General features: G+C 38.8%; 1 protein-coding gene across 18 annotated transcripts in view; it reads right to left on the bottom strand.

The window, feature by feature from the left end:
- SNAP91 (synaptosome associated protein 91) overlaps positions 1-20,871 on the bottom strand; it is a 2,005,574-nt gene that overhangs the window by 38,449 nt on the left and 1,946,254 nt on the right. For all 18 annotated transcript variants that reach the window (XM_044066094.1, XM_044066049.1, XM_044066072.1 and 15 more), the window contains 2 exons: positions 10,889-10,996; positions 10,706-10,810 (listed from right to left, as the gene is read on the bottom strand). In XM_044066094.1, the coding sequence (XP_043922029.1) occupies positions 10,706-10,810; positions 10,889-10,996 (213 nt within the window). The remainder of the gene's footprint in view (positions 1-10,705; positions 10,811-10,888; positions 10,997-20,871) is intronic.

Here is a 20,871-nt window from a genome sequence, read left to right on the forward strand (position 1 = left end):
TGTATGGCCTTACAGGCCAGACTCATCAGGCTAACAGGGTGATAGTTCCCGTGGTCTGTGGTGGATCCCCCTTTGTGGAGTGGGGTAACTGTTGCTGTGCACCATTCAGTGGGCACAAAGCCTGATGTGAGGCTATGATTGAACATGGTGCTTAGATGGGGGAGCCAGTTTGTTCTAAAGTTTAGTGTAAAATGCAGCCTGGGATGTTGTTGGCTTTAGAGAGTGCAGTTTTTACCTGCATAGTTGTGATTACTAGGACTCTGCATTCTTCCAGTACAGATATGGGCCTACAGGGGGTGAGGGATCTCAGCTGCTTACTGAGGCTGACCACGGAGTTCCTCCATTCGTGGGATTTTACTCTCTTTTGCAACAGTTTCTTCCTTCTGTTGTAGAGTTTGTTTATGGCAGCGGACCACCAGACTGGCTTCCTTTTTTTGGAGGATAGCATCTTAGTTCTGTTAGGAATAGCAAGATCCATGCACTCATGTAAGGGCTTATAGAGTGCACTTGTGTAGGATTCAGCAGTCGTAACTGTATTGTCCTTCTGCATAGCTGTCATGACGTTTGCCACTTCTGTCTTAAGAAAAATGAAGTTGGCTTTGGAGAAATTTTTTAATGTGGTTTCCTTAATGTGGGATGGGGGCAAGATGTGGATATCTAGGGTGATTAGCTTATGGTGGGATCTGACCAGCGAGGAGTTGACTTCAGGTGTGGAGCACTGGTCACTCATGTTGGTAATGACTAGGTCTAGGATATTGTTGCCCCTGGTAGGGGTGTGGATAAGTTGATCCAGGGCATTAGAATTTATGAATTCCAGAAAGCGTTGAGCGAAGGAGTTGGTACATGAGTAGTTTTCCCAGTTAATGGTGAGGTAGTTAAAATCACCCATTATTAGGGTGTTTGGTTGAACTCTAATATTTTCCAGTATATCAAGTAAAGAGGAGTGGGGATCCTGGGGCATGGTGGGGGATCTGTAGCCAGCTACAATTTGGATTGCATTTTTGCCCAGAGTTAGTTGCACTTGGATAATCTCGGCTGCATTATGCTGAGCAACTAGCCTGGAGGTGTGGATATCCTTAATGAATATGGACACACCTCCACCTTTAGTGTTCCGGTCCAGGTTAGATGGCTGAAAGGTGTGGTATGAGTTATAGCCTGGTAATGCAGGGAACCAGGTCTCAGTCACTGCACAGATATCGATGTTCTCCATTTTAAGGAGTGCCTCGAGTGAGTGCATTTTGAGGTTTAGACTTCTGGCATTGAGTAGCATTACCCTCAGTTTTTGCTTGCTTTTACCTGTTGTGATGGTGAATTTGTCATTTGAACCTTGCCTAAAAAAAGGCACTATAGTGGAGGCAAGAGCCTTATCCAGTATCCGGAATCCCAGGGGTGACAGTTGCAGGCCATCTCTGGCAAAGAATCATGGTTTGTCGATCATGTCATTCCAGGCAGACAGATACTGGATCCTCTTAGAAAGACACCAGGAGCTTAGCCAACTGTTGAAGTCAGTCATTTTTGTCCTTGTACTGTGGTATCATTCTGGACGATGGCAGGATACTACTCAGTGCTAGGGTCATACCTGCCTGGGCTACAAGATCGGAGAGCTCTAACATGTCTCTTTTCATGTAGTCCAGGGATGTACATCTTAGGTCATTCACACCAACATGAACAATGACAGAGTCATATTTGTACTTGCTGTGTAGTGATCTGAGTGCATGGGTTATGTGCCCGACAGGCAGCTGACAGTAACCTTCTCCTGTTTTAGCCTGGCGAGTTGGACATCAGTGTGCCTGACTATAGAGTCACCTATGACTAGTGTGGTGGGTACGTTGTTTTGCCTGTAGTTGAGTGGCACACTGAGTCTGTGGGCTATGTGTCATTTTGGTTGTGTTGGGGGGGTGGAGGTTGCTTGCGTTTCTTCTTTGGAGGTCTCTGCTGCTTGGGCAGATTATTACTGAGAGCCTCCGTGAATGTTTTTGTGTTTCTATGTGTGGTTTTTGGTGGTGTAGGTTTAGTTTGACTATGTGATGAGTGTGGTGTGGTGCAAGTGTTTACCTTCGCCTCTTGACTATCAGTCTTGGTTGCAGAGAGCTTTACCTCCAGTTTGGCTAGATAAGTGCATCTCTCACAGGTTGTAGTGCTGGGTGGTAGGAGAGGGTTGTCTGTGTACATGAGGCAATTGCTACATTGCCCCAAGATGCCCAGATTCATCAGGTAGACAGGAGACAGCACCGGAAGCTGACCCTTGGACATGCCTGAATAAAATCTATTTACTTCTAGACAAGTGAGAAAACTGAGTACAAGAGCTGTTTTTCCCCTAGCAAGTGAGGAAAGTAAGTACTAAAACAGTTTTCCTCTAGGTAATGAGGAAGGTTGAGTGCTGTAGTAATTTGTAGCTTACTTAGTGCTTACAACAAGTTCTGAACAAGTGCTGAGCACAAGGAAGCAAATGCAAGTGCTAAAACTAAAAAACTGGCTAATTCTATGGGAAAAACTGAAGAGCAGACTTTATGTCACCGGGAATAGTTTAACCCTAGTTAAGCAATGCTGTGCAATGTGCAAACTCGTGCAAACCCACGCAAATACGGGTTTTTAACTCAGAATGTTGAAAGGGATAGAAATCACCCCAAAATGGCCAATAAGGTTCAATTTCAGAGCTGGAAACCACTCCTCTTGTGACAGATAGGCTGCTCAATGCTTACCACTTTCACTGATAAGTAGAAAGACTTCTTACTACCACAACAAGGTCTGGACAACTCAGAAACACAAACTAAAGTCCTGAAACCAGCAAATCTGGGATCTGGACTATTCTAGTACAGGAAAGGCGGGAAATGAGCAAAACAGTATTTTTTGTTCTTTTGGGGGGGGGGTTGAGAAATTAAGCAGAAAAAAACAACTTGAGTGTGATACCTACAGTAATAAATGCAGTTTAAATTATTAAATTTAAGCTGAAAATCAAAGTGCACACACAATAAAACAATTTTACAGTAAAATGCAGCAGAAATATCAACAGAAACACAGTATAAACAGCTTTTAAAGTGTGATAGGCAAAAAGTCAAGAAAAAGCCAAAAAGATACTTAGAATCATCAAAAAGTCTCTCCTCGTTTCTGGTGCCGTAGTAGTCTGCAGGATGCCCAAACAGGATCCGCTGAGCTAAAACAAGCGCAAACCCATGCAAACACAGGTTTTTAACTCAGAAAGTTGAAAGGGATAGAAATCAGCCCAAAACGGCCAATAAGGTTCAATTTCAGAGCTGGAAACCACTACTCTTGCAACAGATTGGCTGCTCAATGCTTACCATTCAATGTGGAAACTGAATGAGTAAATGAATAAATAAATAAAAAGACAATATTTTACCCCCAGTGCATGCGCGCATGTGCACACACACACACACACACACACACACACACACACACACACACACACACACACACACACACACACACACACACACACACACACACACACACACACATGCACACATGCACACACACACACACACACACACACACACACACACACACACACACACACACACACACACACACGCACACACACGCACACACACTCTGCTATTTATAATCAACTATGAGGTTGCTGCACCTTGATGGAAACAGCAAGTCCCCCATTATGTTGATCAGCATCTGCAAAGCCAGTAGGTCCTTCATTTATCAAAAGCTCCATGGCTCACTTTCTATGAATCACCTACATGCTTGCAAACTTTCAAACCATCTGTTCACACAATATTTTTTTGCAAATAATATAGTCATAGAGCTGTACAATTCCCACTTAGAATAACTAAAGATTAAAACATGAGAAAATCAGGAAATATTTCATCTTAACATACAAAGTTGATATGCAAAAGTTATGTCTTGAAATATGCAATGGACCACAACATTGTAGCTTTCTTCTGGATTAGACAGCAGTACTCGGACTTCAAAAATAAATTTTAGGCTGAAAGAGAGACACGGAAATTTTATACTGTACTTCAGTTGGGAAGCCATAGCCTGTCAACTAGAAATGGCATCTTTTGACCAGCATGGAGCCTGCAGTACAAATATGAACATCTGCTGTACTATAAAAAGAACACAAGGGGTAATGCTGCACACATTTCAACATCTTTTGCTTTGCTAGTCTAAGCATGAGATGAGCTATGTGCAGATGAATCATCAGTGAGCAGGTTTTCTAAAATGCTAACATATGTATATCACACAGTTAAGGGCATTGTACCTGCTGTGGTACATGCATGCTTGCCTGAACGCTACTCACTAAATATAGATTTTTATCTGCCTTGGTATCCTTAAGATATGATAACCTCAATGTTGGTTATGCCAAGTGGAATGTGCATAATTCCTTCCCACTCCCCTGCTCAGTAGCTCAACACAAAACAGATGAATTTGTAGCACTAGAATTTTGAACAAGGTGCCATTTCACTGAGCACTGTTAGACAGAACAACACTCACAGAAAAAGCATTTAATAAATAGTATCACAATTACCTACTGTAACTATGGGATATTTTTCTTCTAAGATATATATACCATAGCACTTGTTATTTTGAAGAAAGTCATTCATATGGTTAGTTTATTTTTTGCCTTTCATGACAATGATCTGTTTAACAGAGGAAAGAGAGATGAAGAATATACTGGGAAAAAATAAATAACTGAGGCCAGATATTTTACCTACAGCCTGTAAACAATTTTTGATAAGCAGGGTTATGAAAGTACAGATAGGCGCTTGGCCAGTTCCAAATGTACCAGCATCTGCTTCTTTCTGTTTTGACAATGACATTTAGAAATTGCATTTTTTTTCAGAGAAATGGAACTTGATCTCAAAGCCAGATTCATAAGGTGCTATATAGAAGGTGCCCCTTCAGGTAACAACGGTACCAAAAAAATGGGACTAGGGCAGAAAACTGTAAAACTTCTTTCTCCATCCCAGCCTCCTCTCAATCTTCATATTCGGGTCATGTACACATTTTATCAGAAACTCTGACCTTTAAATGTTCCTTAGTCATCCACAAAAAAAGATTTAGGTACACTTTATGGGATTCTGGAAAATGCTTCTGTATATATGCATTATTGTTTCGCTAGGCACTGGGTCTAACAAGTATTTCAGAATTTTTCTGAAAGCCAGAAACTTCATCAGATGAAAAACAAGCAAAAGGCAAGATGACTTTTTTTTCTTCCTCAAAGCTGTCAACAAAGGCTGCCATACATGCTAACAACCATCTGTTGGCCTAACAAGTCCGCCATCACTGACTCCATAGCAGCTTTTTTATGAAATTGCTGGGGCAAGAATGACCAAGGTTTGAATGAGGGTGACAACATCAGCAGCAGGGCAGTCTGGTCCTTGACAGCCTCAGCCAGAGAAAAACACTAATGTCATCAAGCAAGTGAAGTTGAAAATCAAAGTCACATGGTCAGAATAGACAGTCTTTCAATGGGAAATGAAGCAGATGACCATACCGTTTTTCCCCCTATTCAGTTATAAACAATATACACTGTAGAAGTCAGTTTACCTTTACAAAGGAGAAACACACTCGTGTGATTGTGCATATGAGCGAATCGTAACTTCGAAAAACAAAACCATGACAGTTTCCAATGTTCGAAAAATCAGCAAATTGAAATGCAGATTCGCTGATTTATGAACATAAATGTCGAAAAAAATGTAATGAAGTGTAAAGCAGGGGGGCAAGCGCACCTTGTGCCCCCACACACCCCCTACTTTAATATAACTCCGAGATCGCAATACAGTGGGGAAAGAGACCATTTTCTGATCCCCACTATAGTGCAATCTGCCCCAAAATGCCGAATCTACAATGAGCGAATGTCACTGTGCATTCGCTCATTGCACATTCAAACCTTTTTGCGTTCGACATTTCCAAACTTTGCAAACGTCCTTTCGAACATTTTCTGTTCGCCCGTGTGCAAAATACAGACATGAAGGTAAACCGTAGAAGTCATCTGTCTGATAACTATAAAAATGAGATATATAAAAACGAAAAATAAGGCAAAGGGTAAAACAAATACAAAGAACAAAAAATGTTCCACAAAACATAATAAAAAGAGAGGGCAGCTTAAAAACAAAATAAAATTAATAAATAAACATGGAAACATGCATGTTCTTAATTTACACAACATCATTCTTCTCAGTTTCACTGGAAACCCAATAATATTAAGTCCACCACTGTTAGTACGGAAAAGATGGCTATGTTACAGGCATCTAGTTTTGTAATGTTAATCTTTTAGTTACTATTACTAACATAATAGCTCCAGATGGAGTACTCTTGTTAAGCAGCTAACCACATTGCTAACACTGAGTGTTTTTCAGAGGAATCCCTTAAGAAGGGATGATGGAGTGTTTACCTTGAGTACATATGAGCCCACCCAGGCAGCATATTTACAATCAGTGTGCATCAACAACTTTTTAAACAGCACTATAAGATAAGAATGTCAACAGTTCATTTTGCAGAATGTCCATAGAGGTTATACTCGAATACTTAAGAGCCCAATGTTTTTTGGGTCCCTGCCCCAATCATGAGATTAAAAGCCTCCCCTCTAGCTGCTTAAATGACTTGAGGGTTAAGAGTCCTACTGACCTTACCCCCCTTCATGGTGAGAATTGATGACTGCGAGCAATGCCAACATGCCCTGCTCTTTTCACTGTGCATGTCCAGTTACCACCACTGGGGTTGGGTGTGCAGTGCTGTCACACATTCTTGTGAGTGAGCTAAGTCTGAAATTTACCCCTATTCCTCACTTCAGGCAGATGCATCCTTCTCCACTTTCCACTGGGGAACGCACATAAAGCACATGCCACTGTTCACATGTTCCTCCACTTCTATCCATGGAGGAACAAGCAGGCACAGCACCTTCACTCCTCTCCCACCCCATCATTCCCTTTCATTCCTCTCCCACATCCCACTGGCCCTTTCATTCCTCTGCTACCCACAGTCATGTCAGGTTGATCCTAGGTTGTTCAGTTCATATTACTATCTCTCGCTACAACGTAGAGCTGATAAAAGGTTAGAACCCAAATGTATTACCAGTTCATGACTTTTAGATGAAATGTTTAATGGCTAACATTAAAATGGTACAGCAAAAAAAAAAAATGTAATATCAGTTCCAAATCTACAGCTAGTTTCCAAAGGGTGAAAATTTGTCTCAGGCTCCTGGAAGATGGTGGTCTAGCACTCCCTGTTGGCAATTACAAGTTGTTGGGTTTTCTCTGGCAGTTAATCAGTGCAAGGGACTGTGCTGGATATGACGGATGCCAATGGATGTGTTGTTAATTTGCTTAAAAAGAGAGCAGTTTTTTATATATCATGGAGCACATTGACGAAGTGGACTCTCAACACTGCACAGACATATTTGGGGTTCACCTGGTACATGATGTGGAATTTTCCTTCTTTCCAAACAAAAATGCAATTTAAGGATAGTTTTCTTTATTTCAGGGTAGGCCACTGGGTGGCAGGGGAACCATCCTGTCTGGTAGGCATACTCTGGGGAGAACTGAAAGCATATACTACAAAGTAATGGCTGGATGATCTTTCTGCAGCAATGCATTATGATATACTGTTGCCAATGCATCAGTATTCTGTGGCCAGCATTGTAGACTACATCATCCTGTATGTCTTTACTACACAGATGCATTTCATGACTATCTAAAGTTGAATTTAGTGGAGCCAGAAAATGCAAATCTATCACAGAAGCTATAATATAGGCAGTGTCTCTGAAAAAAAAATTCTCTTTACAAGTGAGATGTATTCTATGCATCCCACACCCAGCAAACAACTTAACCGCTGTACCACCTTACTTAAACAGTGAATTCTTAAACTGCCAAAGTTCAAGTAAAGAAGCAATTTTCTACATAGTTGGCCTATATGAAAAAATGCCATTTTCCCTTAAAACCTGCTTTTAAACAGACACAGCCCAATGACATGTTTCCTGACAAGTGTAATACCAAATGGGGATCCTTCCCTATAGAATGTAAGACAGTAGAGATTGATGTATCAAAGTGCTCCGTGACTGTATCAAGGCACAGTCCTGAGGGGACTGTACATGGCAGTGTAACTGAGACTTAAGGTTATGAACTGCTAATGAACTTCATTCCGTAGGCCTGAATTTGTCTCTCACTTACATTGTATTATCCTGAACAACTACGCCAGACAGTTCTCCTAGGGAGTCCACTAAAAAGATACTCTTGCTTGGTGACTTTGTACAGTTAAAAATAAAAGTAAATAAATAAATTGCATAATGCAGCAAAATGATCTATACCTCTGTGTATTTTGGGATTTTTTAATGTTGTGCAGTATTTTGTCAAAACACAACATCCAGCATTCCCTTTCACCTCAATAGCCAACCTGAAAACTCCAGTTCAGTGAATCAACACGCACATACACTGCATTGTACATGCCTGATATTCTAACAACACTGAATTTACCACCCCCTCATCTTGTGCTACTCCCGCTGCTCCATGCCCATAAACATAAAAGATAATACACTTAAGCAGTACTCACAGGAGCCCCACCTGGCCTATTACCACATTGTATTGCCCACAAAAAATTTTTTTTAAAAAGATAGCTGGGTGCACAAGACCCGGGATATAAAAATGCCCAATCCTGGTAGGTGCACTGGTGCCAGGACTGGAAAAGATGACAGTGTAGAATCCTCAAAATACAGAAACATTCCTACAATGGGGCCGGGGCCAGGGCCAAGCCCAGAGGAAGGATCCACACCACCCATTATAGGAGGAAGTAGTAGTCCACAAAAATCACAAAAACTGATAGGCCAAAGAAGAGACATAAAGATGATAAAGTGGACTATTGAGGATAAGAAAGAAATTATGTATTATTACTATTATGCAAAAAGCCCAGGATTTCCACACACAATATATACGAATTGCAGAAGGAGTCATTACTGGGCACATTGCAGGTACTGCGAAGAGCACTTTTGGCTGACATCAACGACTGAAACAATACTAATTTCTTGGACTTTATAAATGTACTTTGACTTAGGAATGGAGTCCATTCCTGTCATGGTATTAGTGATTCATCTGATGATTTATAAAAATCAGTGCATACCATGACTATATATTCCTTATTATGAAGGAGGTATGGGCCTCCTCAAAATTGATTAAATGTATAGATCTGTAATCATGGGACTGCATACATATCTGCTTAATTCACAAGATGCAAACATAGTGAACATTTTGAAACATGGGGAGAATAAGTCTAAGATGATTTCTCTGCTTAGTGTATCAGAAGCATATCGGTGTCAAGCAGGAATGCAAATCAAACCAGAAGTAGATAAAAAGCAGGCAGCAACTGAATGTGACAAAAAGCAGAAGAAAGAATTTAAGGTGGAGAATCAGATGAGAAGGCAAGAAATGTGGAAAATGCATAAATATAGTTGCAACTATAGAAAACTCTTGGAACAACCTCATGGTGATCAGGATCAAATGCAGGAATGATTAAGGAGAGGTGAATTTAAAACCAAAATATGAAAGGTTAATATTGGCAGCCCAAGACAGTGGACTACGTACATGTTGGCATACAAAGTCCACTGAACATGTGGGAGAAACAGACAAATGTAGGTTTTGTAAAACAGAATTGGAAACAGTCCCACACCTTTTTGCTGGTTGTGATAAAATAATGGCAGAAGGACTGTATACTGAAAGGCGTAATAATGTGGCAAGACTGTTGCATTGGGGATTGTGCAAACCGAACTGCAGGCAGAAACAAGGGCAATGTGGAAGAAGGATACCCAGAGAGTTCCAATAGTAGTAGGAACAACGGGTCTTATAAAAAAGAATTTACAATGATACTTAGAAATGCTACTGATACATGTAACTCCATACAAATTGCAGGAGGAGTCATTACTGGGCACATTGTGGGTGCTGCGAAGAGCACTTCTAACACCAAAGATTAAAACAATACTAATTTCATGAACTTTAATCATACTTTGACTTAGGAATGGGGTCCATACCCGTCATGGAATTAGAAACCCAAAAGACGTGGAGAAATTAAAAAAGTGGTTCAGGTATCACACAGCATCATTGTGTAATGGCTCACGCAGTCACTACCAAGTGTCAACTGTAGTTCAGTGTTCCCTTTCCTGCTACGGGGATTCTTGATTCCTGCACAACAGGCATTCATGGGCAAGATTTGTCCTAAAAGTCTACTTGCATCTCTCTGAAGACCAAGGATCAATTTAATAATTCTTCAGCTTTAAAAAAAAAAAATTTCAAAGAATATACTCCATAGAAACACATGCTACAGTAAAGCAGTCAGAGTGCAAATAAAGCAATGACATTGTAAAAATCATGCACAGCTACAACAGATGCATGTAATCTGCTAGCAGTACTCCCATCAGGCATAACATAACAGTTTTGACATAATCTTCCAAACATATAACCTTTGACTATTCTCTCTTCAGCTTATTCTACTTGCCCTATATATATAAATCTCTGAAGTCATAGCCAGCTCCCTGATGCAACCTGACTGCAATGCAGGACAGGACAATGGATTTGTATACTTAGAACAGCTAATGAGAGGGGAGAGACATATTAATGCTACAATGCCCATCCCAGGAGGGAATGAAGAATTTCCTGAACAAAAGAATCCCCTGACAGAGGACAGGGGCTCCCACTCCTTTATAAATTCCTTTAAAATCTCCAGCTGTAGCTTTGTCTGCAATTCTTACCTGTGCACCAGATGCTGGAGTAGCTCCAAAGGTAGGCCTTATCATGGGCTGTGCATACATCATTTGTTGCTGGGGCATCATGGGTACACCCGCTCCTGAGGGAGACTGCAAGAGTAAAGGATATACTTGTTAGTCACTTACCAGTAATCAGCATACATAAGTTCAACTCAGATACCTCCTCACCATTCCAAATCCAGGTACAGGCTGAGAAACACCCATTGGGGGCACGGCTCCTACTGGAGGTACAGTTCCTACTGAGGGAACATTAGAAACTGGTGGAACTTGTCCAGGCTTTAACAAAAGACATAAAAATCAAAATCAAGAAAATTGATGACAAATTTGGAAAGAGACAACCATGCATGTTCTACTGCAACTGTGTCGTATAAAGATTTATCACATTTGGTTTATCATTAAATATCTACCATAAAATGAAAAACTGATACTGTAAACGTGATTCAAAAATACAAAACAATAATAAACAATTATGAATAATTAAAGCATTAAAGAAGTGCTTCCACATAGAGGATTTGATGTTATAGGGTGACTCCATGCAATACATAAATGGCAAACAAAAACTGAAAATAACCATGAAATAGATGACCACAGCGTATTTCAATTAAAGGTAGACATTATGCCAGTACAATCATTAGGTATGTAGGTAGCTACCATAACTACACATCTTTGTGAGTGTCTCATTCAGTGGGTATAGCTAGGAAACTCTTTCTTGCCACTGTATATTAGAAGTGGCTTTATTGTACCAGACAGATTTCCTTCTTTAAAAGGGTCATTTTTCCCTCCAGCTTTCCTTGATAAAATAAAAAAATGGAATAATGAACCTTCTCTCCCCAGTTCTTTACTATACTTTTCATATGGCAGACTAGAAGAAACATGCAGAGGCCAAAATTTCTTCAAGTCCAATGGCCCATCTTGCAATCAGAAAATTAAGGAGAAAGATTACCCCCCCCCCCCCCAAGACTGAGGAAGCAGTGATTCAACTAATTGTCAATCACAGCCCTCCGAACTGGTACTCTGTGGCAGGTGTGAAGTCTATTTAATAATAAAAAATTATGAACAAATAATATCACAATTACTTTGTTCACTGATCATTTATTAGTGTGAATTTTAGTTTGTTGACAGCGGAAAGTTGGCTGACCCATAATGGACCTATTTCAGCAGTAGTCCAGGAATTACAGTAGACAAATGAAAAGGCAACATAGTGACGGAAAAGCATCAGTTACAACACAGTTTCTAAGTAGTGTTTAGAAACTGAAAAGTGAAGTAAAGTTTGATTTGGAGCACAATTAGTTCAAATTTTCAATACAGACTATACGAATTACAAGCAGTACACTAAGGATTCCTGAGAGCTAGTATAAAGGGCACACAAAGGAAATGCATAGCAAATCTCAGCATGCCTGTTTACTTATTTGCAGAGTATTGCACTCTGTGAAGATTCAACCCCCCCCCCCAAGATACAGTCACTTATGATACCTTCTGTATGACAGACACTATCAGGCTGGGACACCAAAGATCCCCTCACATAAACAAATCATTCATAAACTAACACAATTCAAAGAAAGGGGCAATTTTGTCTTGAGTTACAATACATCTTTGAGTTGGTAAATTTGTGGGGTGCTCCCCACATGGAGGGTGCAGGGGGGCTTACTCCCATGCAAAAACGAAGAAAAAAAACTGCGGTGCCTGTTTCTAAAGTGAGGTAATGCCCATTTTAGTTGTTTGTTTCTAAGGTATGTCTACTTTTGCAGAGAATGGCTTGCTAGGTTCTTCAGTTATATAAAGTTTTTTTTTGCAGCTTAAGTTTATTTATGTGGTTTTGTTTATTTATTTAAGTTGTAAATAGTTTTATTTTAGTATTGTTTAGAAGGTTTTGTACGTTGTTCTGGACATTTGTAATTTAAAGCTTATTTGGTTATTGTGTTGCTATGTACGGTGTTGGCCAACAAAAATTTTTCGGTAAATTTTTGTTCGATGTTTAGGTACTTTGATGAATAGTTAGTCCAACAATTTAGGTTAGGTCATCAGGTATTTAACGTAATGATCATTCGATTAAGTGAAACAGACTCAATATTACCTTCTTCTATTAATACTCAGAATAAAGATGAAGTCTTGCATAGAGTAATTTACATTGGTAGCTTATGAACAAGTCTGGTAGCTCAACAGGATGTTCAGAAAATAGGACACAATTATTTGTAATAATAATGAGCATAGTATTTTATAGACATACATAGAACGGCACAAGTATAGGTGGGCCTACACAATACAGACAAGCTCTGATGCATCACTGTCTTCTGATACTTCAGGAAAATGTTTCCCTGTATAATGCATGTATAATGCCCACTGCAAAACCTATCTCATAGGGAAACTGAATCATTTTTTATGAACTTTGAGTTCTTGGAAGAAAAGGCGTGCTCTCTTGATTTTTCCAGTGTATGGTTATTATATCTTATACAGCACAGTACATTAAACTGGATTATATCACTGAGTTCGACACATTGAGAATAAACTGCAAAATTCCAAAACTTAGTGTTGTATTCTGCAAGCATTTTTACAGGGAGGCTTAATTCCTGTGCAGTGCAGACATAGTGGGGTACATCCTCCCATTGCTGTAAGTTATATATATTAACTCCAAGAATGGAGTAGAGAAAATACTCCAGGATACTGCAGTATAGGAGCTGGCATATATTCCTCTATTCATAACTGCAGATCCTCAGATCCAAAAATCATAATTATAAACCTAAGACACCCCACAGGAAAGTCTGTAGGTGAAAAATAAAGAAGAGCAGGTGCTTACTTGCCACTCAGTATTGTATCCACAACTACATTTCCCATTGGGAAATTGAGAAACAAAAATGTGTATACCAGAACCAGCTGTGGCTAGAGACATATAACATCAACATTATTAGAAAGGGTATACAACTAGCAGCCAAGTTATAAAAAAAAAAAAAGAAAAGGCCAGAAAAACAGGTATTCACTGAGAAGTAGAGACACTTACAGAGTAGAAGTAGAATTCGTAAGAGACACTCTTTTGAATATCGATTTAATTTTCTAAATTACATCTATTGTTTCAGAACCTCCCCTTTGAACTTTTTTTCATTCATTTTAATGTGTGCACCTTAGAAAAATTAAGCTTTGGCTCACATGGTCTATTAACAGAGGACCTACAATAATAACTTATACTATAACATAACCAATCCATACTGATAGAATCAAAAGCATAAAGGCATCCAAAAAACATAATGCAAAGTCTGTATTTGTAAAATTCACATTGTTTTTATGGTTACTGCAACATAAATTAAAACTTGAAAAAAACTGATAGGTTAGATGTGATCATATCAGGAAGGAAACCAAACTGACAGAGATGAAATACCCAAATAGTCTAGAGCATAATTTGATTTAAATATGTGGCTATTATTTTAGAATCAGAATTTAACAGGATAATATGTCAATAATCTGATACCACAGAATTGTCATTATCTGGCTTTGAAGTCATTATTAGTCTTGCCAATGAGAAGTAGGTTTCTATCTGATTAGGAATTGTTTTCAAATATTCTATTAATCTTGCAATATAATGATTTAATACAATAACAAAATGTTTATATAACACTGTTAATAAACAGTCTGGGCAAGGAGATTTTTTTATCAGGAAGAGGAAAAATATTTCCTTAACACAATCAAAATACGATGAATTATAAAGAAATACTGATTTTAATTGTATTCTGCATAACAAAGTCTTTATAATTTGAAAATCATAATTTGCAGAAAATTAAATATGCCTTCATATCAAGTTTTATATTCATTCTTAATAGTTTCTATATCTATAATATTTTCTCTTTTTCTTTAAATGTTGCATAAGGAATGATTAAATTAAAAAAAAATCATCCTTTAAATAGGAACCATGTATGTTGACTTGTGCAAGTTTTGTCTTATTATTTTGTTCAGAGTTTCCTGTTTCCTGCAAGAGTTTGTTTAAAGAAAAGACACGTGGCTTACATTCTACCACCTATTAAGTAGGATTCATTTCACACAAAATATCTAATGGTCTTAATTGGTCTAACAAAAGTATTAGTTTTCTCTCTGTTGCTTCTTTTATAATTTCTTTTTTTTCAAGTTGATCTTTCTTTAACACCTTCATTGAATTATCACTTAAGGCATAAGCAAACGCATATTTACATGCAAACATTATGCATTACATACAGTCTTTTGTATAATTAACTTCCATCCAACATTACATAAATTGACCAATACCTGCCTTCCCTTAAACTTTACTCTTCCTACAAAACATTATTCTGCATGCATCATTTCAAGTTTTTCTACATAATTTGCTCCGACCATTTTCTAAAGATACCACTTCCAATCGTTTTATCTCTGTTACAATATTAAATACTTTAAAATGCAGTTGGTTTATAGGTTCATAGGTTCATACTAGGCTATCTGCCCAAGGGCATTTATAAGCCTAGCCCATAGTTATGTGGCTTTCGCCACCCCTTTAGTATGAATAAAACTATGCCTATTATTTTGCTGTGCCTCTGTCAAGCAGTGACACTGAAGTAATCCCTGGGGTATATCTGCGATCTCCCATCCATTGGTCAAGATTCCTCTTGAACAAGGCCAGCGAGGTGCTCTGCCTCACATGTACCGGGATTTTGTTCCACAGCATAGGGAGTCTCTGGGTGATGAATCTGTCCCTCCAGCACATTCTATTAATAACCGTGTCAAGGTTTAAGTCTCCCGCCCTTGTGGTTCTGAGGGATCTAGATTTTTTGAGGTGAAGCATATTCATCAAATCTGGGTTTGACATGGCCTTATATGTCAGGCACAGGTCACCTCTGAGCAAGCGGTATGAGAATGAATAGAGCTGGAGTTCTTTCAGTCGGGCAGCATAAGACATATTTTTGAGACCCTTTATCCTTTTGGTGAGGAACTTTTGGGGCCTTTCCAGCTGCTGCAGGTGTCGGGTCAGATACATTTCGAATGGGGCATTGTACTCAATCATAGGTCTAATGAGTGATGAGTACAGGGGGACGATGACCTCCCTTGATCTAGATGTGAATCCCTTCATGATCAGGTGGGCAATGTAGAAGGTTTTCCTAACTACTTTAGCAACATGAGTGTCAAACGAACGGCTACTGTCAACCTGGGTCCCCAGATCCCTGATGACTTCTTCTGTGCTCAGTGGATTGCCACCTATATGGTAGCTAGGGGTAACCTTGTTTTTCCCGAAGGGTATGACTATGCATTTCTTGGCGTTTAACTTTAGGCCATGGCTCTGGCACCAGTTATCCGTTTCTGTGAGGCCCTTCTGAAGGATATCTGTGTCAGATGTGTTTTGACTATGGCCCAGTTTGCAGTCATCTGCAAACTTTGTCAGCCATAACCCTCCTGTGTTTGCTTGTACTTCAGAAAAGTAGATGCCGAACAAGAGTGGACCCAGGACTGAGCCCTGTGGGACACCACTTGTGACAGGCTTTGAGTCTGACATGGCTCCAGCAACTCTGACCCTGTGGGTTCTGTCACTTAGCCAGTTTGCGATCCATCTTGTGATGTATGGGTTTACATTCAAGCTGATGAGTTTTTCAATGATATTGTGGGGTATTGTGTCGAAGGCCTTTGCCAGGTCGAGGTAGGCTGTATGGACTGCCTTTCCCTCATCAATGGCCTTGGTGACTGTCTCGAAAAAGTCAACCAAGTTTAAAAGGCATGATCTGCCTTTGACAAAGCCAAACTGGGTTGGATCCAAAGTCTGCAAGTTCCCTATGCCTTTATTTATGAGTTTCATTATGATCCTCTCCATGGCTTTGCAGATAAGGCTTGTCAAGCTAATGGGACGGTAATTTCCAGGGTCGGTGGAGGCACCGCCTTTGTGAAGTGGGACCACAGTCACCGTGCGCCACTCCTTGGGTACGTATCATGAGGTGAGGCTAAGATTAAACAGCTGTCCTAACTGCGGGTTTAATTCCTCATTGAGTTCGTGGAGCACACAGCCGGGGACACCATCCGGTCCCATGGATGCTGTGTTTTTTGCCTTGGAGAGAGCAGTTCTCACCTGGGCGTTGGAGATGTTTGGGGGGGCTACAATCCTCTGGTATAGATATCTCTCCTTTTGGGGGGGGAGAAGTTTAGATGATTTCTTCCATTTTCTAGTAATTGCTTTTTTGGCAGCCACCACAATTAAACTTAACAGGGCCTTACTATGTCTAGTCAATTTATAACTCGTATCTCAGCTCAAAAAATAATTTCCTTATTTAAACCTATTTGATCACCAAGTATTTCTGACAGAGTACTCTGTGGGGGACGTTTAAAGTGTGCCAATTAATTACACTCCCAAAACACATGTTCCCAGTAACATCTTTCTTATGCATCAGACCTCCAACATTTTCTGTCTACCTGAGGAAAAAGTTTTTGGAGTCTGTTTGGGGTATAAAAATACCTATGTAAACATTTTCAAGCAAAAATCCTAAATCTTCTACACTGTGTTGCATATTTGTGAGCCATACATATGTCCTACTATTATAACTGCGGTGGTGGTGCTGCAGTAGCGTTGTCGCCTCACAGTTAGACGTTGTCCGTTCGATTCTCAGAGCGTCTTCTGTGTGTGTCGACATGCATGAATGGGCGTTCCTTCGTTGAAGGTTGTGTGTTAGGCCCAGCAAGCCAGCACGTGAAAATCTACTGCCAATCATTAGCGGACCGGAGTTCCACTGTGGCGACCCCTAACTGGGAAAAGCCGAAAGACACAAACAAACAAACATATGTACTAATATTGTTTCCTTGTGAATTGCTTATCTAATCTCTCTTCCCAATATTCTCTAACCTCCTCTGTGATTCCTACAGTCATTGTTCAATATTTTATATGCCCTACTAATTAACCCTTTTTAACAGCAGCTTATGTTCTAAATTCAACAAAACACTCTCCCTGTACAAGTCATTTACTTATGATTCTCCTATCCCTTCCTCTTTGCCTATACCGATATCAATTAATGACTGAGAATGCAGTCTCAAACTTGCAGTTCAAATAACTTCATAGCCTCCTCCCATTTTATTACCTTTCCTTCTCTACTTATTTATTCCCAATACCTTAGTTCCTTTGCTAGTTTTAACCAGTAAATTTCAGCCCTCTCGACTATTCTCTGTACCCCTAATTGCAATCAGACCTATTGGCAAAATCTCATTTCTCTACTCTTGTGTTGGTTTAATTCTTAGGATACTTTCTGCTAATTTATGAGTATAATATTCTGTACGGCTGTTGTTGTTATTCTTAAGGATCTGCATCCAAAACCCCACTCTCTTCTTATTTCTTGAATTTCCCTCATTTCATCACCCCTTTCCACTATGGCTCAGAGCTTTCTGTTTGTGTTATGTATATAAGCCTTAAATGCATAGCTCTAAAATATCCCTTTAACTCAGATAATCAGTAACCATCTTGTTTTACTGGAAGGAGCATCTTATACCACTTGGCCCTTGCTGTCTTCCCCTCCCAGACAAATTCCTTTGACTTTTTATTGATTATTGTCCAGAACTTTTTTTTCTGGATGATAAAACCATGTCTGACTTGTATATAAAACTAAGGGGAATAAAACATTTAAATTCTTGTATTTTGCTGTCAATATCCTTAAGAAGTTCCAATTTCTCATTTTTGTATTATCTTTTGTTTAGTAACCTTAACCTTAGTTGCTATAACAGAAGTATTTTTATTCCACACCCCTAAACACTTCACTTTATTGCATCTCCATAAACATGGGTATTGCTGAACCATTTCATTTGTGGGTACATAATTTACAACTATAGCCTTAGTTTTATCTTCAATAATTTTGTATCCCAAACAGAACTGAAATGGTCTCAAAATGTTCCAGAACAGTAAGATGTCTTTCTCAGCTTTTATCAAGTACAAAATAATATTGTCTGCACACAATAAACTTTTCTTGATTATCATACCAATTATATCCTTTAAATTATGAGTCCCTTATCAGCTTTGCAAATGACTCTAAAGATAAAGCAAATAACAAAGGGGAACAGGACATTCATGCTGGGTTTCGCTGTTCAGAAACAACTTCTCAAAGAGGAACCTTCCCACTTTAATTCTTTCCTCCAATCCCTCAGATATATATTCCTATTTAAACTTATTATTATTATACCAAGGAAAGCAAATGCTTCCATTGTCCTACTCATAAAATCCCAGTGTACTCTGTCAAATGTTTTTTCTACATTAAGACCTACCAACAAAAGCAGCATTTTCTTACATTCTCCTACCCTCTGGATCATCATTGCTCTACTAATGTTGTCAAATGTTTATCTTTCCTCCACAAAACCAAATTGATCCATATCTATCAATTTTAGCAACAATTCTGCCATTCTTTTGACATTATATACAAACACCTTATAATCACTGTTTAAACTGAAATGCATCTATATGAAGCTGGGTCTGATTGGTCTTTTTCATCTTTAGGAATTACAGTGGGCACAGCTTGCTTCCAGGATGTTAAGTTCTTCCCTTCCTTTTAAAATTCTGATAAAACCCTTCCATATCTTTATTAGATTTGGTCCTCTTAGCTTCTAAACTTTCACAGGAATACCATCTATTCCTGAAGACTTACCTGCAGATTAATTGTATGTCACCATTTTTATCTTATCTCTTTCTACCTTAAACATTAAATTTTGAGCCTCATCTACCTCTAACCATAGCATTCCTAAGTCTTCCATAAATATTTCCATCTGTGCCCTTTGAGTGCCACATTTCTCTGCGTTATACAAATTTTAATAAGGCTTTTGAAATATCTCTAATACTTCTACAAGATCTCTGGTTGTTGTTCTTTTTATAGGTGCCCTAAGTTTGTCAACAGCCCTTTCTACTTTCTTTTCGCTAAGTCATTGTGCTAAAAGTTTTTGTGGTCGGGAGTTGTCATCAAAAAATTGCTGCTTAGCAGCAAGCTTTCCAAACTCATACATATTATCCAGATACGCTCTTATTTTCTCTTTAGCACTCTGCAATTGAACAGCTTCTTGTTCAGTGATATGCCCTTTATTCTGCAGTACATTAACTTTTGTCAGTGCCTGTAAATACTTCCTGTTACTTCTTAAGCATATCTTTTTAATTTATTTCTACCCCATTTTTAAACTCCACTTTCATATTATCCCATTCACTAGTTACAACTTATGAAGAAGTTTCTGTCTTACCTAATAACTCTTGAATAACTTAAACTAATCATTTATTTAATTCCCCTGGGGAAGAGCCAGTGTCTTATTTTTACTTCATTACCCTTCATTTTTTTAACTTAATTTCTACTGTGTTTTGATCTGAAATAGTTATTAGATTTGTGTTGAAGCTTTCAATTAAATTCACATGTTCCTGTGAAGTATAACATCTGTCGAATCTAGCCCAGTTATTGTACCTTGGGGAATAATATGTACATTCTCTCTAAGAGTTCCTACTACTGAAGTCACATCTTCTGCACCAAAGAATTTCATAAATTTCTTCAGACTATCTATCTTACTATGTTATACTTCCCTTCTAGGTCCCCTGATACATCTTCACTGTTACAAATCAAGTTCCAGGCTACACCTATAAGTAATACTGCCTGCTGAAAGCTGATTATTTCTCCTAAAATTTTGTTAAGCTCCATAATAGCAGTTTCAGGTGGAATATAAATACATACCAGCTTAATCCTCCTCCCTTGACAGTAGTCCCTTACTAGCACAAATAAACAATTATCTTTCTTTTTCTACCACTATTGGCACTCCTCTAGCAATTAGTGTAAGCACACCCCTTTTCCTTTGTCCCTAACATTCTGCTGAATATCAGCCCTGAAACCCTTTATTTATGAAATGTACATGCTCATATGTTTTCAAATGTGTCTCCTGGAGCATTGTTATTTGCACTCTGCACTCTTATTATTCAATTATGTTACCTTTGCCTATACTGGTGAATCTATTTACATTCCAAAATAACATGGATAACACTGCCATTATAAGAAGTTATTATTCCTGCCTGTTATACATGACAGCTTTTTTTAAATGTCTAGTTCCATCTTTTGTGTTAAGTGCACCCACTGATGTTTGATAGGTTGATCTTTTATATAGTTGTTTCTTGTCATTTCCACTGAACCTATGTCACATTTTCCAAGACTTTTGGGTTTAATGAAAACCTTCAAGCA

The sequence above is a fragment of the Protopterus annectens genome, chromosome 1.part0 (genome assembly GCF_019279795.1).
Source record: "Protopterus annectens isolate FY-2018-M chromosome 1.part0, PAN1.0, whole genome shotgun sequence".
Classification (NCBI taxonomy): Eukaryota; Metazoa; Chordata; order Ceratodontiformes; family Protopteridae; genus Protopterus; species Protopterus annectens.